Below are 20,756 nucleotides of genomic sequence, written 5' to 3' on the forward strand. Positions count from 1 at the left end.
CTTGGTATCTGGACAAATCAGATGGCCACAAATATGCTCGCATTCGGTGAAGCGTCGGGCAGGTTCTCAGATCCAGACTCATTGCAGAGAAGAAGCTCACGTCCCTGGGCGTGGCCTAGCGTTTGGCAAGAGCAAGGAGTCTGGGTAGCCAGGCAAGGTGTCAGAGGTTTATGTTAATGTAAGCTCCAGTGTTATTGGCCGTGTTCGAGAAGATCAAATCTGTAATGTATCATAGGTAAATTATGACTGACTGATCTACAAATAATGAGTAGTTATTTATGATGCAAGGTTCTTTGTCGATCAGTCGCAGTCGCCTGCAGTCGGCAGCAATGTCGAACTAACCCAATGTGCTTCCATCAGCAGTTTGACATGAAAGACTTGTGGTGAGCATAATCAACAACCTCTGCATCATTCAAGACTGTTGCTTTGTGAGAAGGTGTTGGGAGTTCAGTTAGCCATTATTACTGTGTTAGTAAATATCATCTTAAAATGTACCCAGGGCCTTGCCTTGGCTCCAAGTCAGAGCAGGTCCACCGGAACTACGGTCCAGTGAGTCACAGGTGCTGACCCGCATAGATGGAAATAGAATAGTAGAATAGTGTGAGCATTCTGGGTAAAACACTGGGATAAATCCTTAGTAGAAATGCACCATTAGTAAAAGAGATCTGTGATGGATGATGATGTGACTTCCTGGAGCCAAGAGACATCAGAATGGAAGGAAATTAATTACAAGGATCATGGTTAAGCAGGAAACACTAGGATGACATGGTGATGACATACTACTACAGAGACGCCTGCCCGCCCTAACGCCTAGGCTGCCCATCAAACTACGAGAAACACTGGTCAGTTACTGGTTGATCACATATCGCCTTTATTAAATACTTAACCTCCCCTACAGTGAATGGTTACAAAATGGTACCTCTCATCAAACAGGACACTGTTCAATTTACAAAGCAGTCACTTTTTGCAAAGGGAAAACAAAAAAGACACTTTTGTAGCCAGGTCACCCCAGACTTTTCATACCTCTACAGAATTGTGAGTTTATTTTATTTGTTTGAAACGTCAACAAAAATGTCAGTGTCTGTTTCTCCTCTCACAGTTACAGGCTGCATCGCACTTAAATGCAGGCGGGAAGTCTCTCTCACCAAATGATTTGATTTAACTGTCATGTGACATAGGGAGGAGACAGGCAGATATAAGTATAAAAAAAATAAATTAAAATGATCATAACTCACATGACAGACAGACACTCATGACAGTTGTGGTTTTCAATTATACAGTTCTGACTCAGTGGCAGAGAGGTGTGAGTGGAACCTCAAGCAGGGGTGTGTGGGGTAGTGGGACCAACATGGCCAACATAGTCATAGGCATCACCCCAACACACAACAAACAAACAGACAGAAGAGGCTAGAGAGAGAACACAGTGCTGAAAGAACAGAGGGCTCAAATATTAAAAAAGAAGAGACAGCCGACAGAGGAGAAAGACTGACAGATAACAGACAAACAAGCACAAAGAAATTACTTCAAATCAAGCAAACAAAAGAGTTGTATTCATATATAATATACTGTACTGTTATAACGCTACAGGCAGAGGGATTGGCAGTAAATGTTTTCTATGTGTTATCTTAGCCTGCGATTGAACTAGAAAAGATACAATGATTGACAAGAATTCTTCCCACGGCGACAGTGGAAGTCAGTAACCTGAAAGGGTTGGTGGGATGGGACAGAATGGTTGATAAAGGGAGAGTTTGGAGACTGGAGTTACAAACAAATGCAAAGGAAAATGAACAGGACTAGGAGGAGCATAAATGAGGAAGTACAGCCCATTTAAATCTGTGGACGCTTATGTTACTGTTGTCCAACAATTGTTTTCTCTTAAAGCAGGGAGGAACTCTCATAAAGGGAATACATTTATTTATACATCTGTTTGTTTTAAAATAGAGGTCTCTTTTCCCAGACTCCAACATATCCCTCCCTCCCACACCCCCTCCCTCCCCGGCCCCAAAGTTTGTTATAGAATCTCATTAGCAAACACTGCAGGTGTGACGCCTGGCCAACACGTTCAAACGTTCACCGTCTGTGGCCAGTCCGGCTCCCGCCTCAGTGCGCTCCTTGCTGATGCGTTCAGTGTTCGTGTCTAAAACAATATTCGACCAGCCAGGTGGATAGGTGCAGATATCACTGGCAGAAGGGTGATGCCGTGGGGTCAAAGCCTTTGAAAACCTCCTTCAGAGAAGCATTGTCCTGCTCTGTGGTGGTGGTGGTGTCGCCAGGCTGGGCAGGGCTGTTCCCACCAAAGGGGCTTCCGGAGCCGCTGGGCTTGCTGGCCTGTTTCACCATGGTGAAGAGCGAGGACACAGGCAGGTTGTGGACACCCGCCGGGGCCTGCTCAGCAGCACCAGGGGGACCCTGTCCGGCCGTGGAGGAGCCAGAGGCAGCAAGACCTCCGGGGGGCCCGGTGGACGGCGAGGGTGCAGGCTTGGGCCTGGGCCGGTTATAGCTGTTGTAGCGGTCAGTGGACTGCTCGCTACTCTTCTCTGGCTCCGGCTGGTCCAGGGCAGACTTACGGACAAACAGGGGCTCCTTGGCCTTGGGCTTGGCTGGTGCTGCCTCAATGGGTTTGGGCTCTGTGGGTCCGCTGCTGGGGGTTGTGTTTGTGGTGGCACAAGGGCCCTCAAGTTTACCTGCACTAGGAGTCCGGGGGTCATATAGACTGATCCCACTCAGCACACTGCTGCCACCAACTGCACCCGCTCCCCCTCCACGGCCCACTCCACCTGCAGACAGTAGCCGAGGGTCATAGGGGGCGATGGTGGGGGAGGAGGAACCAGAGGTGGGTGGAGGGGCTACCGGGGAAACCGTCAGAGGGGGGACAGGGGACTCTGAGGGCTGCTTCAGGGCAGATTTCTGCGGCTGGAGCCGTGGGTCAGCGGGGGCTTTGCGGGCCATTCGAGGATCGACAGGCTTGTCGACAGGGGTGGGCAACAAAGCAGGAGGCGCCGGCAAGAGGGTTGTTGGAGGGACAAGGGGGAGAGGAGGGGATGACTGCGAGGGGCCGGATGAGGCGTTAACAGTCTTGAGGATGCGAGAGAGCAGCTCAAAGTCTGGGAGGGAGGAGGAGGCTGGGGCGGGGGGTTCTAAGGAGGGAGGGGGATGGGTGGGGTAGGGGGAGGGCCGCCGTGTGGATCCGCTGCTGGCTGCGTGAGAGGCGGGGGTCCATGGCTGAGACAGGGGGATGCCTGGGGGAGGGGGAGGAGGTCCTGTTTAGGGATTGGGATGGGGATGAGGTCCTCAGGGTTCCATGTCACTGTCTTAGCGTATGGGGGCATGTGCAGGAGAATGTCCTTCTTGATGTGGCTGAACTGCTTCAGCTGGGAGCGCGGGTCCCTCAGGGCCATACCCATCAGGGGGTCCAGGGGGATGGGCACAGGCTTGTCCCTCAAAACCCTCTCCGTCTCCTCCTCTTCTGCAGGGGGAGCCGTGAGGGGCGGGGGCTTGTACACCAGGGGGGCGTCTGGTTTAGGGGTGAGGGTGGCGGTAGCAAGCCGGGCCAGGCGGGGGTCTGCAGGTGTGACGGTGGATGCCGAGGAGGGGTTGGGAGAGTCCAAGGCCTGGGCAGAGTCTGTGGCCCGGGAGAGGCGGGGATCACGAGCCAGCCGGGGGTCCCCCTGGCGGGGGTCCGCCGGTCGGATGGGGGGGTGCGCTGGGGAGCCTTTCTGGAGGCGGGGGTCGCTGGGGGGGCCCTCAGGTTTTGGGGGCCCCTGGCTCTGCTGGCGGAGCGTCTTCAAAATGGATGTGACACTGCCGCCTCCATCCTCATCCTCACTGGAGTACCAGTTAGCTGAGTCACCTAGGAGATAAAGCAACAGGAATCAGTGATGACACCCAGTTTAGAAACCACAACTAGTTCAGAAACCACAACCACCGAAAATTAGGGGTGTGAACGAATTTGGGACCCTTAAAATTAAGAATGTTTTTTCCCCCCACAATTTTGATTACAGTGCATGCAGCTGGCTCGCCTGTTTTCTTTCTTTTTGCTAATGTCTTTGGTCTGTAGCGTGTAGAATATCCTAGCCTATTCATTGTTGACAGGCCCTGCTTTACTGAGGTTACGAGACATTGCAAGCCAAGAAATTTCGAGACACAACATTCCATTGGGAGATACAGCTTTTGATTGCCGGTAGATAGGCCTAGTGTACAGTTCTGACTGTCTGCCTGTTGGCTGACCTGCCTATACCGTGCCCCTCCTCTCTTTCTGTCCCTGGCCAGCTCGCTATGAAAGATGTGTTTGTGTCTTCTCGGCAGTACGGCAACTAATCAGTCTCGTCCTTTCCAAAATATACTGAATCTTAGGAGTCAATTCCTAGTGGAAAATGTTTTCGTTCTACTAAATGTCTTGTTAAATCATGGTATTTCAACTTTAAACTACATTTGTAGGAGAGTGGTCTTGCGAGCAGGCAGGCAGGCTGCGCGCAGGCAGCTCAAGATAATTTGATTGACAGTTCCTTTACAGAGAAGTTTAATGCCTGTTCACTGGTGCTTCAAAACTATCTCCAGAGAAGGTTTTGTGTTGGCCTTTAAAAAGCTGTAGTGTACCCTTACAGCCATTGCACACCCTTACAGCCGTAGCCCTTAAGAGTATATGACTGCGGTAGATATGACTTCATTGCCCTTCCCAAGTGGTCATACATACGTAATAGGACCATTATTCTGCATTGACATGGAATTTTATTATATATTTCTTATAGTTTTAATGGAAATCCGAAAAAATTGCTGTTTTAAACATTAAGCAAAATTTAAAACAGTCTTTTAAGTCCAACAATAAAAAAAAAAAATTTTAAAAAACGAAAAACTTGGGGGGCCAAATAAAAACAAACGTGGGCCAAAATCAGCCCGCGGGTCGTCAGTTGGAGAACCCTAACTTAAATCAATGTCAGTGCCCAAGATAATTAGTAAAGTATCTCACACAACAACAGCTCCACCTAGCGAGGGTGTAGAGGCCAATTGGAGTCCCTAATCTGATCGATGGGAATATATTACGCAACCACAGCCCAGAGGATGTTGACTCTGCTGAGGGGTTCCAGTGAGGGTCAATGGTGTAATACAGACATTTTCTGCCTCCCCGGGATACATATACACTACCAGTCAAAAGTTTGGGGTCACTTTGACATTTCCTTGTTTTTTAAAAGATAAGCACCCACAAATGCTGATGCTCCAGATACTCAACTAGTCCAAAGAAGGCCCGTTTTATTGCTTCTTTAAATCAGAATGACAGTTTTCAGCTATGCTAACATAATTGCAAAAGGGTTTTCGAATGATCAATTAGCCTTTTAAAATGATAAACTTGGATTAGCTAACATAACGTGCCATTGGAACACAGGAGTGCTATTTTCTGATAATGGGCCTCTATACGCCTATGTAGATATTCCATTAAAAATCAGCCGTTTCCAGCTACAATAGTCATTTACAATGTCTACACTGTATTTCTGATCAATTTGATGTTATTTTAATCAACAAGAAATGTGCTTTCCTTTCAAAACGAGGACATTTCTATGTGACCCAAAACTTTTGAATGGTAGTGTACATTTGTGACCAAACAAAAGGAGACAGGAACACTGTAAATCTTCCACTGACTTAAGCAAGCACTTTTCGGGGCTAAAACCGTACAACTTATGAATCCTACGATTAGCTTTATGTGTGTCCTAAATGGCACCCTATTCCCTTTATAGTGAACTACTTTTGAACATGGCCCAAGCCAGGGTTTACACAGCATATGCACTCGACTCAAACTTTTTAATGCGCTCTATGTAGCCTATACGGGTGAGTGCGACCTCTAGTCAGTATTTATATTGTGTCTGTATCAATATTGCATAGTTCTGCAGTGTTTGCACTGCCAATACACTGTTTATACTGTGTCAGTGGGAATTGTTTGTTTTGTCTATGGAGAATTGAGATGATGCCTGCAGTAATTTCCCATGGTGGTGCATGCCAGGTTTACCAGGCCCAGGAGAAGTGCTTGTGTTATTGCCTGTGCTGGCTTGCCGTTATATTTGTGTCTTAAGCAAAATAGACATCAATACCGTGTCGACGGCTCGAGGGCCACATCGGAATTTCAACATTTATCAAGGGGAAGGGCAGTTATTTGAAAACGTATAGATCCATTATAATTTCAACAGACTGTACATTCCATCTAGTTTTAGACATTAAAGAGTGGCCTGGGTGGCTTAGACTGGTAGAGCACTTCAGCAACTCTCCTCTATCTTTCCTATCTCTATATCCTATCCAATAACCTTTTTTTTTTTTTTTTGAGTGGCCTGGAGTGTTTTTCAACCCCCTAGAGTCAAAGCCTGGGGGGGTTCTACTAAGCTAACATATGGAATTGATTTAAGATGATCATACCAAGGATCATTTAGATATTTGATTTAGAATTTTAGGACCCCTTTAGGTATAAAAAAATATTAAAAAATGTTTTAATGAAACATTGAACGTATGTTTCCCCTGGTCTACAGTGTGTGTGAAGAGCGTACCGTCCACATCCCTCTCTCCTCCCCCCTTGACTAGTCTGGCCCTCTCCTCGTCCTCCTGCTGTTTTTGCTGGATTCTCAGGAACAGCATGCGCTGGGCCGGCGGCAGGAAGTCGGGCATGCCCATCCCCGCCTGCTGACTGGCTGAGCCTCCGTTAGCAGGGACGTCCAGGCCTCCCATGGAGCTCTGGTTTCCTCCCGATCCTCTTCCTTCTTTCTCGTCCATCCCTCCAAAGCCCTGGAACTCATCACCTGGAAGGTACAGGAGGAGGTTGAAAACTACAACCCTCAAGACACATTACAGCACAGGTTTAGATTCCATCTGAAATTATATTGGATGGGCCAACATTAGTATATTGGATGGACCAACATTAGTCTGATGCGAACAGTGACTGTATGCTTCGTTCATTATGTGGTACGCTGTCAGCTCTTTACCTTCCTCCTCCACCCCGTCCATATTCATGTCTTGCTGCTGGTTGAAGAAGCTGTCAAAGAAGTTACCCCCTGGAGGAGGTCCGGGGGGCATCATGGGCCCCCCTTCTGAGCCAAAGCCTGGCATCATGGGGGGTCCTCCGGGGCCCATGGGCGGGGGAGGACCCATTGACATGTCTGGGGGCATCATGCCAGGTGGAGGGAACCGAGGCGGAGGCCCACCAGGCCCACCAGGGAGCCCTTGGGGGCCAGTTGCGCCAGCTTGGCCTGTGGCAGTTCCTGGAGTCTGACCTCTGTAGAGAGAATAATTATTGAGGTTAACCATGTTCCTAGTACATACTCAAACTATAAAACCCACATAAATAGGTTTGGATGGATGTGAAAAGCTCACCTGTGATTAGCTAGTTTCTGAGCTAGCTGCCCTGTGGGCTGCACCTTGATCTCAAACAGTGAGGGGATCTTCTTCCCACCATTGCCGGAACAGGGGGGTGGGGGGCCCATGGATGGTGGTGGGGGACCATTGGGGTTGGGAGGACCTTGGTAGGGGCCACTTTCTGGGTAGGGGGGAGGGGGGCCAGGACAGGGACCGGGCCCTTGGGTAGGCCCTGGGCCGGGGAGGCCGTTGGGGGACATGGGGCCCTGTGGTGGTCCAGGAGGTCCAAAGTCCCCAGAGCCAGAGTTGTCAGGCGGCCCTGGTCTGGGCGGTGTCGGGAGCAGGCCCACCCCTGGAGGAGGCTTGGGAAGGGGGGTTGATCCCCTGCTTCTTTAGCTCCTCCACCTCCTTCTCATCCTCAGCTCCAGCCTCGGCATCCTCCGCAAGCATCTAGGAACACAAGAGATGAGAAGGTGGTCAAAGGGGGTTAACAGACTAACACAGACAGAGCAAGAAACACCAGAAATGACAAGAGAGTGAAAGTGTGAGTGTTAAAGAAACAGAGGTGGTGTCTAAATCCACTTGAGGAAGGCTCACCTTGTTTAGCAGGTCTTGGGTGTCGTCGGTAAGAGGCTCGTGGGAGAACATGCATTCGTCTCCATTCACACAGCTCCCGGTGGTGTGGAACAGCTTGCAGGGGAAATCACGTGCTGGAGAGTTAAAGAACTATGGATGGCCTGGATGGACTGAACTCACTCAAAGACTGTTTCATGGCCATATAGGCCCGATATTCAAAATGCGTCCCAGGGCTAGCACTGGTATAGGCTATATTAAACTTGACAACTAGTATGGCCGTTCTAGTTATGCTAGCTGTAAACACACACTGAAGGGGATATATGAAATGTCCTATCTGATACAAAGTGGACTGCAAGTAAAGGATATCATGCATGTAGGGGCAGTTTTCAGCCCGCGCGCAGAAGCCAGTGATGTAGAACTTGCAGAGTTCTTTCTTCTTGGGCAACTCAATGTCGTGGCTGAAGTTGCAGTGTTCCCCCTAGAAAGTTGGCAAAGAGATAAAATAGCAGTTGACAGTAACATGTTGAAGAATGATTTGACAATCTATTGAGAATGCCTGGCGAGAACATGATCTCCGCTCAAATTCCATGATTTCCTTCTTACCCAAGTACAGCGGCCCTCCATGTAGTACTTGCAGATAGCTTTCCCTTTCTTGTCTTGGTGCTTGTCCCCCTGGTGCTTGTTGTGCTGGCCGCCTCCTCCATCCTGCACCATAACACAAACAAACAGGTTCTATTTGGCCTTGCAGTGAGGTCTTCCAACGATTACAAGTTTTAAAGTGTTATCAGAAATCCAACTTGTACAGGTTGAGTATTCATTCAGAGGAGCGAGCAGGTCTGTAAGGTGTTGCTTTTATTCTCACCCCCATGTCCCCCATGTCTCCATTGTTGTCCTCTTCGTGACCCTGGTCTCCACCCCCTCGCCCCCTCCCTCGGTTCCGCCCTCGGCCTCCACGGTTCATACCACGCCCTTGTTTCCCACGGCCCCTTCCCCGCCCACCTTTGCCACCTGGTAGGAGCAGGGAGAGAGACACTTCATCAGTGGGCTACAATGGAACAAGACAGGCAACCATTTTGGATCGGGTGCAAAGCACATTTACTTAGGAAGGACATCAGAACAGCTAACCTAGTATGTAAATTACAGTAGCATGACTAAGTATTGTTTAGTATGAATAATTCTGACAGCCAACTCACCCCTTCCACGGTCTTTGGACTTCCTGTACTGAGAGTATTCATCATAGTCATCCTCACCCATGTGGTCATAGTCATCATCTCCATACTAGAACACAACATCAATTGGATGAAGAACAATTCAGAAACAAGAATATACTTTCCTGAGATTTTCAGCACTTTAGCAGCACACCAGTATGTTTGATAGATCATTTCACATTGTATGTGCATCTGGGGCCAGAGGATGACTGTCTTTGACTCACCTCCATCTCGTCTCCTCCTCCTCCCCCTCCTCCTCCTCCTCCCCCTCCTCCATACATCATCCCTTCTCCGTCCTCGTTGTCTCCACCCATCTTGCCCCCTCGCCCCCGACCCCTGCTCCCTCCTCTTCCTCTACCTCCACGCCCTCCTCCTCTCATGCCTCCTCGACCTCGTTGGTTCTTCATACGACCTTTACCTCCTGTGGAGAAAGAAAACGAAACACTGTCAGCACCTTGTGTCAGCATATGAAAGGCACGCGGGGACCTGCAAGCAAACTAGTAACGGTTGTTCAATTACCTCTGACCCCATTTTTGCTACCTCTGCCCCCGCGACTGTTGCCCCTTCCACCTCCATCGCCGCTGCCTCCCTCTTTGGCCTTGCGGTACTGGTTGAGCTCCTTGGTGAAGTCATCGTAGTCTTCATCGCCCATCTCTTCGTCCTCCTCTCCCTCGTAGTTCTCCTCTTCATAATCGCCGTAGCCCCCGTAGCCTTGCTTGTCCATCTTTACGTAGCTGCCCTTCTTAGGCATGGGTCCACCGTGGCCGGAGGACGGCGCTGGTGGGTAACCTCCAAGGGACTGGGAATCAATCAATCATTGTTAGACCGCTGTGATTACTTGGTAGTAAACAGATTAGCAACTCCACAGCAATTATCTTCAATCGCGTGATTTAGAGCGCCGCCGTGGGGTAACTTACAGAAGGGGTGTACGTAGGGCTATAGTCCCGATACTTCCTCTTCTCACCTGGACTGTAGTCAGAGTCATCGCTAAAGTCTGAGTGGTCATCACTGGAGGAGGCATGGCGCTGTAACACCACACACACAACACAGAAGGAGGGATAGGTTGAGTGAAAAAGTACTAAGAAACATCTTTAGACTACAGTAAGAAAGCAATAACCTCCCTGATCTGAAGGGTCTGTATCGGACGATGACAGCCAGAACAGAGCTGGATGTGAACCACACACACACTCTTACTTTGTGCTTGGATTTGCGTCTCTTCTTGGCTCTCCTCTTCTCCTTCTCCCGCTCCCTCTCTTTTCTCCTCTTCCTCTTGTGGCGGCGGGCCTTCTCGTCATCCTTCTCATCGCCGCTGGCGTGACGCTCTTTGCTGCGGTGAGTTTTCTCTGGGGGGGCCGCCTCTGCTGCTGCAGTTCCTTCACCTTCATCTTCTCCACCTCCTCCGGCGCTGGGCTCCTCTGCCACCTCCACCTCTCCACCGTCATCCTCCAGCTCCCCCTCTTCCAACTCACCATCCTCACGCCTGTGACAAACAGAGGACAGATAGACAGGACATCAAAATGCTGTTCATGCCACACTCGGGTCTCATCCGTGTAGTTCATGTTTGGACTCTCAGTATGTGACAGGTAGAGGGTTCCTGGGTGGTGAGCATTCCATTCCTAGACACCCCCACAAGACTATAACAATAAGGGATCAAAGCTTTTTGTCTGGGGGAAAAGTACAGTGGACTAAAATGGCATTAACAACCGTGACTGCTAGTTTGGGAATTTGGATAATTCCTTATTCATGGTAGAGGTAACATTGCGAGTCTCAGGAACCTGTTTTACACATTTTATATTTATAACTTGTATAGCCCGAGCGAGTCACTTCCCTCATGTTCTAACTTGAGTAATTCAATTTGTAGGTTTCAGACACTAATTATGGCGTTTCCTTGTGTGTTTCTGTACGCTTGTCTTGACAGTGGAGATAACACGGTTATCCGCAGGGCCAATCAGCTGTTGTTAACCTATGACAATGTCTGAGAGCTGCATTTGTCTGAACTCGTCAAACAGTCACACCACCGTTCAACCACAAACCATGACACACCGTAGGCTGCTCTGCTGTAACACTCTGATGAGTTAAGAGTGTTGTGTTTGGGTGACTGGGTTGGCTGTTATTGTGGGTGACATGAAGGACCTAGTGTCTGCTGAGAGAGTCAAGAGGGCCAGATCATGTTTTTCTTAGATTGACCACATCGGCATAGGCCTACTGACTGTATGCTGGAGATAGGACTGCTAGGGTGTAAAGTCTGTGATACTTCTGTGTCAAAACAGGCCGAGTTATTGTGAGGCGTGTCAGGGATAAGGTGGGTGTGCTCTGTGGTAAACAAATGACATGGCATTCAATAACAGCAAGTTTCTCTGTGAACAGCATTTCAATATAGGTATGACATTTCCATGTGAGTGTAGAGTGTACACTGAGCTTCACTGTTTTGTCTCTATGGTCTGGGAACAGTTGAGAGTGATGCAACTATTGTGATGTAACAGGTTGGGGGAGGGCAATTCAGTAGGTCCAAACTTGCTGGACTGGACATGGGCAATCCGTTGGCTTTCATTACGCAGGGTGGATTCAACATCAACATACAACACTATGTCAAGGACATTTCGAAATCGAGTTAGTCATTCCTGTGCAGGGAGACAGAAGTGTTTACATCAAAATAATCTTAAACAGTCTGCTATTTATCAGTGAATACCAGTCAATTTCATCTCTCAACAGTCCTCAACAGCATGCAATATGCTTAAATAGGAGATTACAAATATTTAACCAACAACCAATACAAATCTCAAACGTTACACAGAAAACCTCAACAGTCAAAACAATATTACAACTGGAATAGCTAGGCCTAAATGTAACTAGAGAACACAGACAACAAGAAACAGATACTTTTCCCCCTTGCCAGCTTTCAAGGTGTAGTTTCACACCGAGACACCATTGCATGATTTACTGAAATACACTGCCGTGACAATAAGGCAGGCGTGGCAGTGATAAGTAGGATATGACCACCATGTCCATTTGAAGCCTCACTTTGGCCATCGAGTCCAGCCTACAGAGTTAACAGATATTTGCTGACACTGATCAGAGCAGGGTTGAGTAACAGCCTTGCTTTCAGTGTCTGGTATAGCCTAATTTCAAAATGTTCCAGGTTAGGCCTTTATTTTATTATTCAAATACAGACTGGAATAGAATTAACTTAGGCCAAAGTACACAGAAATGGTTTGGGTAGTAAAACAATGAGTTAGATGTAGGCTATTAGAATAGACTATACTTGTGAGCATACAGACCCAATCTGTGCACATAGGCCTATAGGCCAATTGAAACAAATAAAATGTAAACTGATCTCTCTTTATACTCACACCACACGGTCCACACCAAATCATCAACGTACTAACTTCCTATCTAGGACATGACTTTCCTCCTGGGCCAGAGGGTTGCTGGGTCTTACTAGTCTCCCGCTCCTCCTTACGTTTAGTTATCCTAAGTTTACTCTCAGCCAGAGAGGGACCACATATAGACCTAGTCACTCTTAAATAAACCAAATTAATCTAAACATTTTTTTTCTCCTTCATTGTCAATGGCATGGTTTTGCAACCTGGCCTAAAACAATGGAGTCCACATAATTTAACTCAGCACAGCCTACCCTTAAATCAAGATCTGGCATGGCAGTCACACAAACACTCACGTCCCTCAAGAGGCGCAGGGAGGCCATTCTTGATGAGCGCAGAGCTTTGCATTGCTGGGGGTTCTATAGACCGACATGGGCACACACATAACAAAGGCTCTACTGACACAGCTCTGACTCTTGGCACCTTTCCCTAGTTGGGTGCCAGGCACAAGTATTGAGGATTCTGTGGAAAAAGGTTTATCATGAAAACACTTTATCATGATTTTGCTCAGTTCAGATGCCAGCTAAGCCAACGTATACTTCTGCAGAGGTGTGCCACTCCCATTGGCTGGGAGAATGCCTAACCATTTGCCTGTGCAAAGAGATGTTAGGGTCTGGCCAAACCCTATCTTGTCTTGTACTAAATTAAAACTTACTCTTACAACTAGAGGTCGACCAATTAATCAGAATGGCCGATTAATTAGGGCTGATTTCAAGTTTTCATAACAATCGGAAATCGATCATTTTGTACGTCAATTTTTTCCCCACCTTCATTTAATCTTGATTTAACTAGGCAAGTCAGTTAAGAACACATTCTTATTTTCAATGACGGCCTAGGAACGGTGGGTTAACTGCCTTATTCAGGGGCAGAACGACAGAGTTTTACCTTGTCAGCTCAGGGATTCAATCTTGCAACCTTACGGTTAACTAGTCCAACGCTCTAACCACCTGCCTCACGAGGAGCCCGCCTGTTACTCGAATGCAGTAAGAAGCCAAGGTAAGTTGCTAGCTAGCATTAAAATTAATCAATCATAATCACTAGTTATGACTACACATGGTTGATGATATTACTAGTTTATCTAGCGTCTCTTGCGTTGCATATAATCGATGCAGTGCGCATTCGCCAAAAAGGACTGTCATCCAACGTGTACCTAACCATAAACACCAATGCCTTTCTTAAAACCAATACACAGAAGTATATACTTTTAAACCTGCATATTTAGCCAAAAGAATTCCAGGTTAGCAGTCAATATTAACCAGGTGAAATTGTGTCACTGCTCTTGCGTTCATTGCATGTAGAGTCAGGGTATATGCAACAGTTTGGTCCATCTGGCCCATTGTGAACTAATTTGCCAGAATTGTATGTCATTATGACATAACATTGAAGGTTGTGTAATGTAACAGGAATATTTAGACTGATGGATGCCACCCGTTAGATAAAATACAGAACGGTTCCGTTTTCTACCATATTAATGACCTAAGGCTCGCATTTCTGTGTGTTATTATGTTATAATTAAGTTTATGATTTTATAGAGCAGTCTGACTGAGCGATGGTAGTCACCAGCAGGCTCATAAGCATTCATTCAAACAGCATTTTTGTGTGTTTTACCAGCAGCTCTGCTGTTTATGACTTCAAGCCAATCAACTCCCGAGATTAGACTAGTGTAACGATGTGATGTGAAATGGCTAGCTAGTGAGCAGGTTGCGCGCTAATAGCATTTCAAACGTCACTCGCTCTGAGACTTGGAGTAGTTGTTCCCCTTGCTCTGCATGGGTAACGCTGCTTCGAGGGTGGCTGTTGTCGTTGTGTTCCTGGTTCGAGCCCAGGTAGGGGCGAGGAGAGGTACAGAAGCTTTACTGTTACACTGTCAATACTAAAGTGCCTATAAGAACATCCAATAGTCAAAAGGTATATGAAATACAAATGGTATAGAGAGAAATAGTCCTATAATTCCGATAATAACCTCAACCTAAAACTTGTTACCTGGGAATATTGAAGACTCCTGTTAAAAGGAACCATGAGCTTTCAGATGTCCTCATGCTCTGAACAAGGAACTTAAACGTTAGCTTTCTTACATGGCACATATTGCACTTGTACTTTCTCCTCCAACACTTTGTTTTTGCATTATTTAAACCAAATTGAATGTGTTTCATTATTTATTTGAGGCAAAATTGATTTTATTGCTGTATTATATTAAGTTAAAATAAGTGTTCATTCAGTATTGTTGTAATTGCCATTATTACAAATACATGTTTGTTTTTTTAATCGCCCGATTAATCTTTATCGGCTTTTTAAAATATATATATTTTTTAAAATCTGTATCGGTGTTGAAAAATCATAATCGGTCGACCTCTACTTATGTAGTAGCCTATTATAGTTGTAGCCTTATATAGTAGCCTACATTATGTAGTAGCCTATTATAGTTGTAGCCTTATATAGTAGCCTACATTATGTAGTAGCCTACATTATGTAGTAGCCTATTTCAAACTGAGATTACAAGGGTTTTGGTTTATTAACATTACGGTAATAAAGGGTGTATATGAAAATGATAGTCATACTGGTTCGATTTCCTGACAAAAGCGTGGAAAAGCAAATGCAAAGCACCTGTCAACAGCCTCCTCTGGGTTTTATAGCCTTACATCACAACGATTTTGCAAACAGACGAGTCAGGAAATGATAGCACTCACTACTGCCAATTAGATAAGGCTCTAGTCTACTCTATGCCAAGGAATAATGCCAAGGAACTATTAACAGAAAAAAGCTACACTTGGATCCAAATATATAGCCTTATACGAATAAATAATCCACAATCTAAGGATAGGCTTGGATAATCACACGTCAAACAAGACAACCTTCACTGTTGCTATAAAGTTGTGTGCGTGCACTGGACACACCCTATGTGGTTCCAAGTGCATAAATTGAGTTAATACTGAAAGTACCAGGTACAATCACTAATGTATACTCACGTTTTCGCTTACAAATACATTTTACAACACTATTCATGCATCATCACAACAGGATTACATCTTAATTAAAAAATTCCCTAGTTATCAATTAAACTACAAACAATGGGCCTGTATCAAAATGATGGGAAGTACTTACTGTGAGAGGTTTTCTTCACATTCTGCACTCAAAAGCATAGTGGTCTCCCCACTTTATTATTAGGGTTTATGGAATGTTATAACTTGGGTTGTTGGGGGGAATTAATGTTGCAGACAGGGAAATCAGGTAACTAAATAGGGAACATTTGTGTTTTACTTCACTTTTTAGACATCAGAAATGCTTTGCAAACGTTCAACACAGTTCTGGGATTTGGTGGGTGTTTGGAATAACAATCTAAAGTAAAATAGCGGTCTGTCCTGAGAAGAGAGAAGGGGGAAACTTTATAGGGGCACGAATTTAGGCGATTTCCCTGAACGTGCATGGAAGAAATTCCATTCATGTACAGATTTAGTAATTACTTTTTGTATGGGTGGCACAAACACATTCCAAATGGAGATTAGAACGATAAAATAATTGTGCAATCACTTTGGTTACATTGTTGCTGACTAGTTAGTATGATCAACTGCACGCCTTGGAATTGTATCAATTTCTTAATTGTTAGTGATTAAATGTTCGATCAATAGCTAGCTAGTTGGCTTAGTTAACGTTAACATGTGGACCAATAGTTAGCTAATAGAAGCAATTCATTTTATTCGCCGATTCAAGAGGGCTCGGTCTACTGGGTGACAAATGTTTTCAACACAACTAGCCAGTTGCTACAAAGGCAGGCACAATGGCGGCCTTTGGTTTACTAGCTAGTCTGGCCAGATTGGTCTGGCAAGCTAGCTATCAAAAAAGAAACTGCGTAGTTAGCTAGCGTAACTCGTTAGCCACGTCGTTACTTAGCTGGAGTGCCAATAAAGGAAATACATACTATTTCCAACGACTGTTTAATGAAATCAATTACAATCAAGTCGTTTATCTGACCTGAAATACCTAGAATGGAATGATTAATTAGGAAACGGATTTAATTCGCCCTATTGGCTTGGTGGATAGTTTGCAGTTACTGCCTTTTCTTTCACGAAGGGAAGCCAGCTAGCTAGCGAGTTGGAACCTTAGCTAGGCCTTTCTTTGCCATGTAATTTTGCAAAGCTTTTGTGTTCAAAAACGTTTGGACATCTAGATAATTGGACATATATTCAGAAATTAATTAATTTTAGCTAGTTAAGTTAATGGTGGACAATTAGCAAGCAAAATAATATCCTCTTTTTTTTCTCCATTCGGTCTTTACTTTGATGGGGATGCAACTTTGCTGTATCAGTTATTTGAACTGATGGTCATTTCTTCATAAAATAACTTCTTGAAATACTTATTCAAACTGAACAGATCCCATGATCATTTTTGACCTTCCAGTTTGCGCTGAGCAACGTTTCAAGATGGCGTTCGTTACCTCTGTACTTGTTCCCCAGAAAAAGGCGACTTTAATCCCTTTGAAAGAAAAAAATGAAAAAGAAACCTGTGCTTTTTATGCCTAAAAAGCACAGGACAAATAAATAGTTTGATAGAAATATGATTGTAGAATTACTCGACCTTTCGTCAGTGAGAAGACTGTGTTCGTGGTTGGTTGTTGTTGGGGAGTTTGGATGGACAGTCATGCTTTCCACAGCCATTTCCTCTAGCTACATTTAGGTGCAAAAAAAATTACAACTCTACTGGCTTATGCGTCACTTAACTTGGATCTACAGTACTTGTTAATGGTTTTAGGAAGAGTTTCAGTTCATAGTAGTCAATTCCCCACTAACAGTTGTTAGAGAAATAGGCAGAAATTGTGTCCTGAGGTTCTCCGTCCTACAGTTGCGCTGTAAAATGAAACTCATCCACTTAAAATGGCTGTCTCCTCCAAAGAGAAGGGGCGGGATATTCCGAACGTGACGACATAAACATTACGTTCTCATACGTTTGTCACGGAAATACCCGAACGTTCTTCGTTCAGCGGTTGTCAAAGAGCACTCTATGGCATAGGCCTATGCATATCTGCAGCCAAGGGGTCTGGATTTTAAGGCACATTGAGGTATTCTTCTGCTTGTCCAGTAATTTAAACAAGTTCACCTTTCTCTTAGATAGTTGGCCCTCAGTTCCCTCTCCATGACATGACTATTGGCGGTAGCTGTGGACGGCAACGTGTGTCCCCTAGTCTGTGTGCATGTCCTGTACTAATTATAATTCACGATTACAGCCACAGTCAAATTTCAACGTATCAGTAACCTTTTCAGTAACCTTTAATTCATTGATTGGTTCAACTGTTTTGCCATATCACAATAAAATAAAAACCAAGGACCAGGTATAGGCTCCATTGTTAATGTATTTGTTGCCATGGGAAACTTTGTAAACAAATGTAACAGCTTCATGTTTTTAATAGTAATTTCCTCTCACAGAATGTCTGAGCACTGCATGTGAAAATTTAATAAATACATTTCTTCCACTGTTACATTTTCGTTGGTATGCCCATGCTATGATGGTATCAGTGGAGGCTCCTCAGAGGAGGAAGGGGAGGACCATCCTCAGTGAATTTTATAAAACATATATATATATTAAACATTTAAAAAGTTATCCTTTTCAGATAAAACTATACTAAATATAATCACGTCACCAAATAATTTATTAAAACACTATTTTGCAAAGAAAGTTTACAGTAACCTCAACAGCACTTTAGGGTAGCGCCATGGTGTAGCCCGAGGACAGCTAGTTTCCGTCCTCCTCTGGGTACATTGACTTCCATTCAAAACCTAGGAGGCTCATGGTTCTAGCAATGCACTGCATAAAATGTGGTGAGTAATTGACTCAATGAGAGAGAATGACAGTAGTTGAACAAATTTCTTTCAAAATAAAGGAGAAGAAGGAGAGAGAGAGTCATTTTTTTCACTTACTTAGCTAGCAAATGCAGCTAGTTAGTTTAGCCTACTGAAACACCCTGCTCAAAAAGAGGGATACTATGTTAGCTAGCTGGCTATGACTTTCCAACACAACACTGGAACTCTTCCAAGTCAAGGTAAGCTTTTGGTTTTACAAATGTATTGCCACCGGGGCCTGCCTGTGTAACGGCTTGCTGACTACACTGTAGCGTGTAGCGGGTTTACTAACGCATTAGTTCTATTAGCTATGCTGACTATGACGTTACATTAGATAATATGGTGGCAACGATGTAGGGTTTCGGCTTGGAAAGGCTTTTTCACCTGGTCACAGGTGTGTTGTGCATTGAAGTACATAAGAGAAGGGAAGAGGTGAGAGGATGAGAGCGCATGGATGCGAGGAGGAATACAACGTGGCTGCTATGAAAGTGAACTGTGTTTACGCATGCTCAGCGGTGTATTCATTCCCCCGATTCTGCTGAAACATTTCTTAAACGGAACAAAATTGGTATAAGCATACCTGAATTTGTCCAATAGAAACTCTTGTTTGCAACTGTTGGACTAATGATGTCATGTTTTGTCTTATATTGTCTTGTCGTTTTGCTTTTCCTTCTGTTCGTTTTCCCCCTGCTGGTCTTTTTAGGTTCGTTCCCCTTTTTCTCTCTCCCTTCCTCTCTCTCTTCTCTCTATCGTTCCGTTCCTGCTCCCAGCTGTTCCTATTCCCCTAATCAATCATTTAGTTTTCCCACACCTGTTCCCTATCTTTTCCCCTGATTAGAGTCCCTATTTCTCCCCTTGTTTTCCGTTTCTGCCCTGTCGGATCCTTGTATATTGTTCACCGTGCTGTGTCTTTGTATCGCCCTGTCGTGTCGTGTTTCCCTCAGATGCTGCGTGGTGAGCAGGTGTCTGAGTCTGCTACGGTCAAGTGCCTTCCCGAGGCAACCTGCAGTTTATTATCGAGTCTCCAGTCAGTTCTCGTGATTACGAGTGAAATTGTTTTTATGCTTTATTTACCGCTCCGATTTATCTAGGAGTATTGCTATTTCCTTAAACTGGATTAAAGACTCTGTTTTCGCCAAGTCGCTTTTGGGTCCTCATTCACCTGCATAACAGAAGGATCCGACCAAAGAATGGACCCAGCGACTACAGACGCTCGTAACACTGCCGTCGAGATCCAAGGAGCCATGCTCGGCAGACACGAGCAGGAATTGTCTGCTGCTCGTCATGCCATGGAGAACCTGGCCGCTCAGGTTTCCGACCTCTCTGGACAGTTCCAGAGTCTTCGTCTCGTGCCACCTGTTACTTCCTGGTCTGCCGAGCCTCCGGAACCTAGGGTTAATAACCCACCTTGCTACTCCGGGCAGCCCAAGGAGTGCCGCTCTTTTCTCACCCAGTGTGATATTGTGTTCTCTCTCCAACCCAACACATACTCTAGAGAGAGAGCTCGGGTTGCTTACGTCATTTCACTCCTTACTGGCCGGGCTCGAGAGTGGGGCACAGCTATCTGGGAGGCAAGGGCTGATTGTTCAAACAATTACCAGAACTTTAAAGAGGAGATGATTCGGGTTTTTGACCGTTCAGTTTTTGGTAGGGAGGCTTCTAGGGCCCTGGCTTCCCTATGCCAAGGTGATCGATCCATAACGGATTACTCTATAGAGTTTCGCACTCTTGCTGCCTCTAGTGACTGGAACGAGCCGGCGCTGCTCGCTCGTTTTCTGGAGGGACTCCACGCAGTGGTCAAAGATGAGATTCTCTCCCGGGAGGTTCCTTCCAGTGTGGACTCTTTGATTGCTCTCGCCATCCGCATAGAACGACGGGTAGATCTTCGTCACCAAGCTCGTGGAAGAGAGCTCGCGCCAACGGTGTTTCCCTGCTCCGCATCGCAACCATCTCCCTCCTCTGGCTCAGAGACTGAGCCCATGCAGCTGGGAGGTATTCGCATCTCGACTAAGGAGAGGGAACGGAGGATCACCAACCGCCTGTGCCTCTATTGCGGATTTGATGGACATTTTGTCAATTCATGTCCAGTAAAAGCCAGAGCTCATCAGTAAGCGGAGGGCTACTGGTGAGCGCTACTACTCAGGTCTCTCCATCTAGATCCTGTACTACTATGTCGGTCCATCTACGCTGGACCGGTTCGGGTGCTACATGCAGTGCCTTGATAGACTCTGGGGCTGAGGGTTGTTTCATGGACGAAGCATGGGCTCGGAAACATGACATTCCTTTCAGACAGTTAGACAAGCCTACGCCCATGTTCGCCTTAGATGGTAGTCATCTTCCCAGTATCAGATTTGAGACACTACCTTTAACCCTCACAGTATCTGGTAACCACAGTGAGACTATTTCTTTTTTGATTTTTCGTTCACCTTTTA

General features: G+C 45.8%; 1 protein-coding gene across 1 annotated transcript; it reads right to left on the reverse strand.

Moving 5' to 3' along the window:
* Positions 1 to 1,999: 1,999 nt before the first annotated feature.
* Positions 2,000 to 17,366, reverse strand: zc3h4 (zinc finger CCCH-type containing 4). The gene is given in 17 exon segments (XM_046293468.1): positions 2,000 to 3,155; positions 3,158 to 3,850; positions 6,528 to 6,776; positions 6,960 to 7,249; positions 7,348 to 7,703; positions 7,705 to 7,779; positions 7,927 to 8,036; positions 8,272 to 8,383; positions 8,509 to 8,610; positions 8,768 to 8,913; positions 9,099 to 9,183; positions 9,235 to 9,253; positions 9,393 to 9,534; positions 9,633 to 9,912; positions 10,031 to 10,138; positions 10,308 to 10,593; positions 17,066 to 17,366. Coding segments are annotated over 17 exon segments (4,110 nt in total). The 5' UTR covers positions 17,146 to 17,366; the 3' UTR covers positions 2,000 to 2,178.
* Positions 17,367 to 20,756: the final 3,390 nt, after the last annotated feature.

The sequence above is a fragment of the Oncorhynchus gorbuscha genome, linkage group LG13, assembly GCF_021184085.1.
Source record: "Oncorhynchus gorbuscha isolate QuinsamMale2020 ecotype Even-year linkage group LG13, OgorEven_v1.0, whole genome shotgun sequence".
Taxonomy (NCBI): Eukaryota; Metazoa; Chordata; class Actinopteri; order Salmoniformes; family Salmonidae; genus Oncorhynchus; species Oncorhynchus gorbuscha.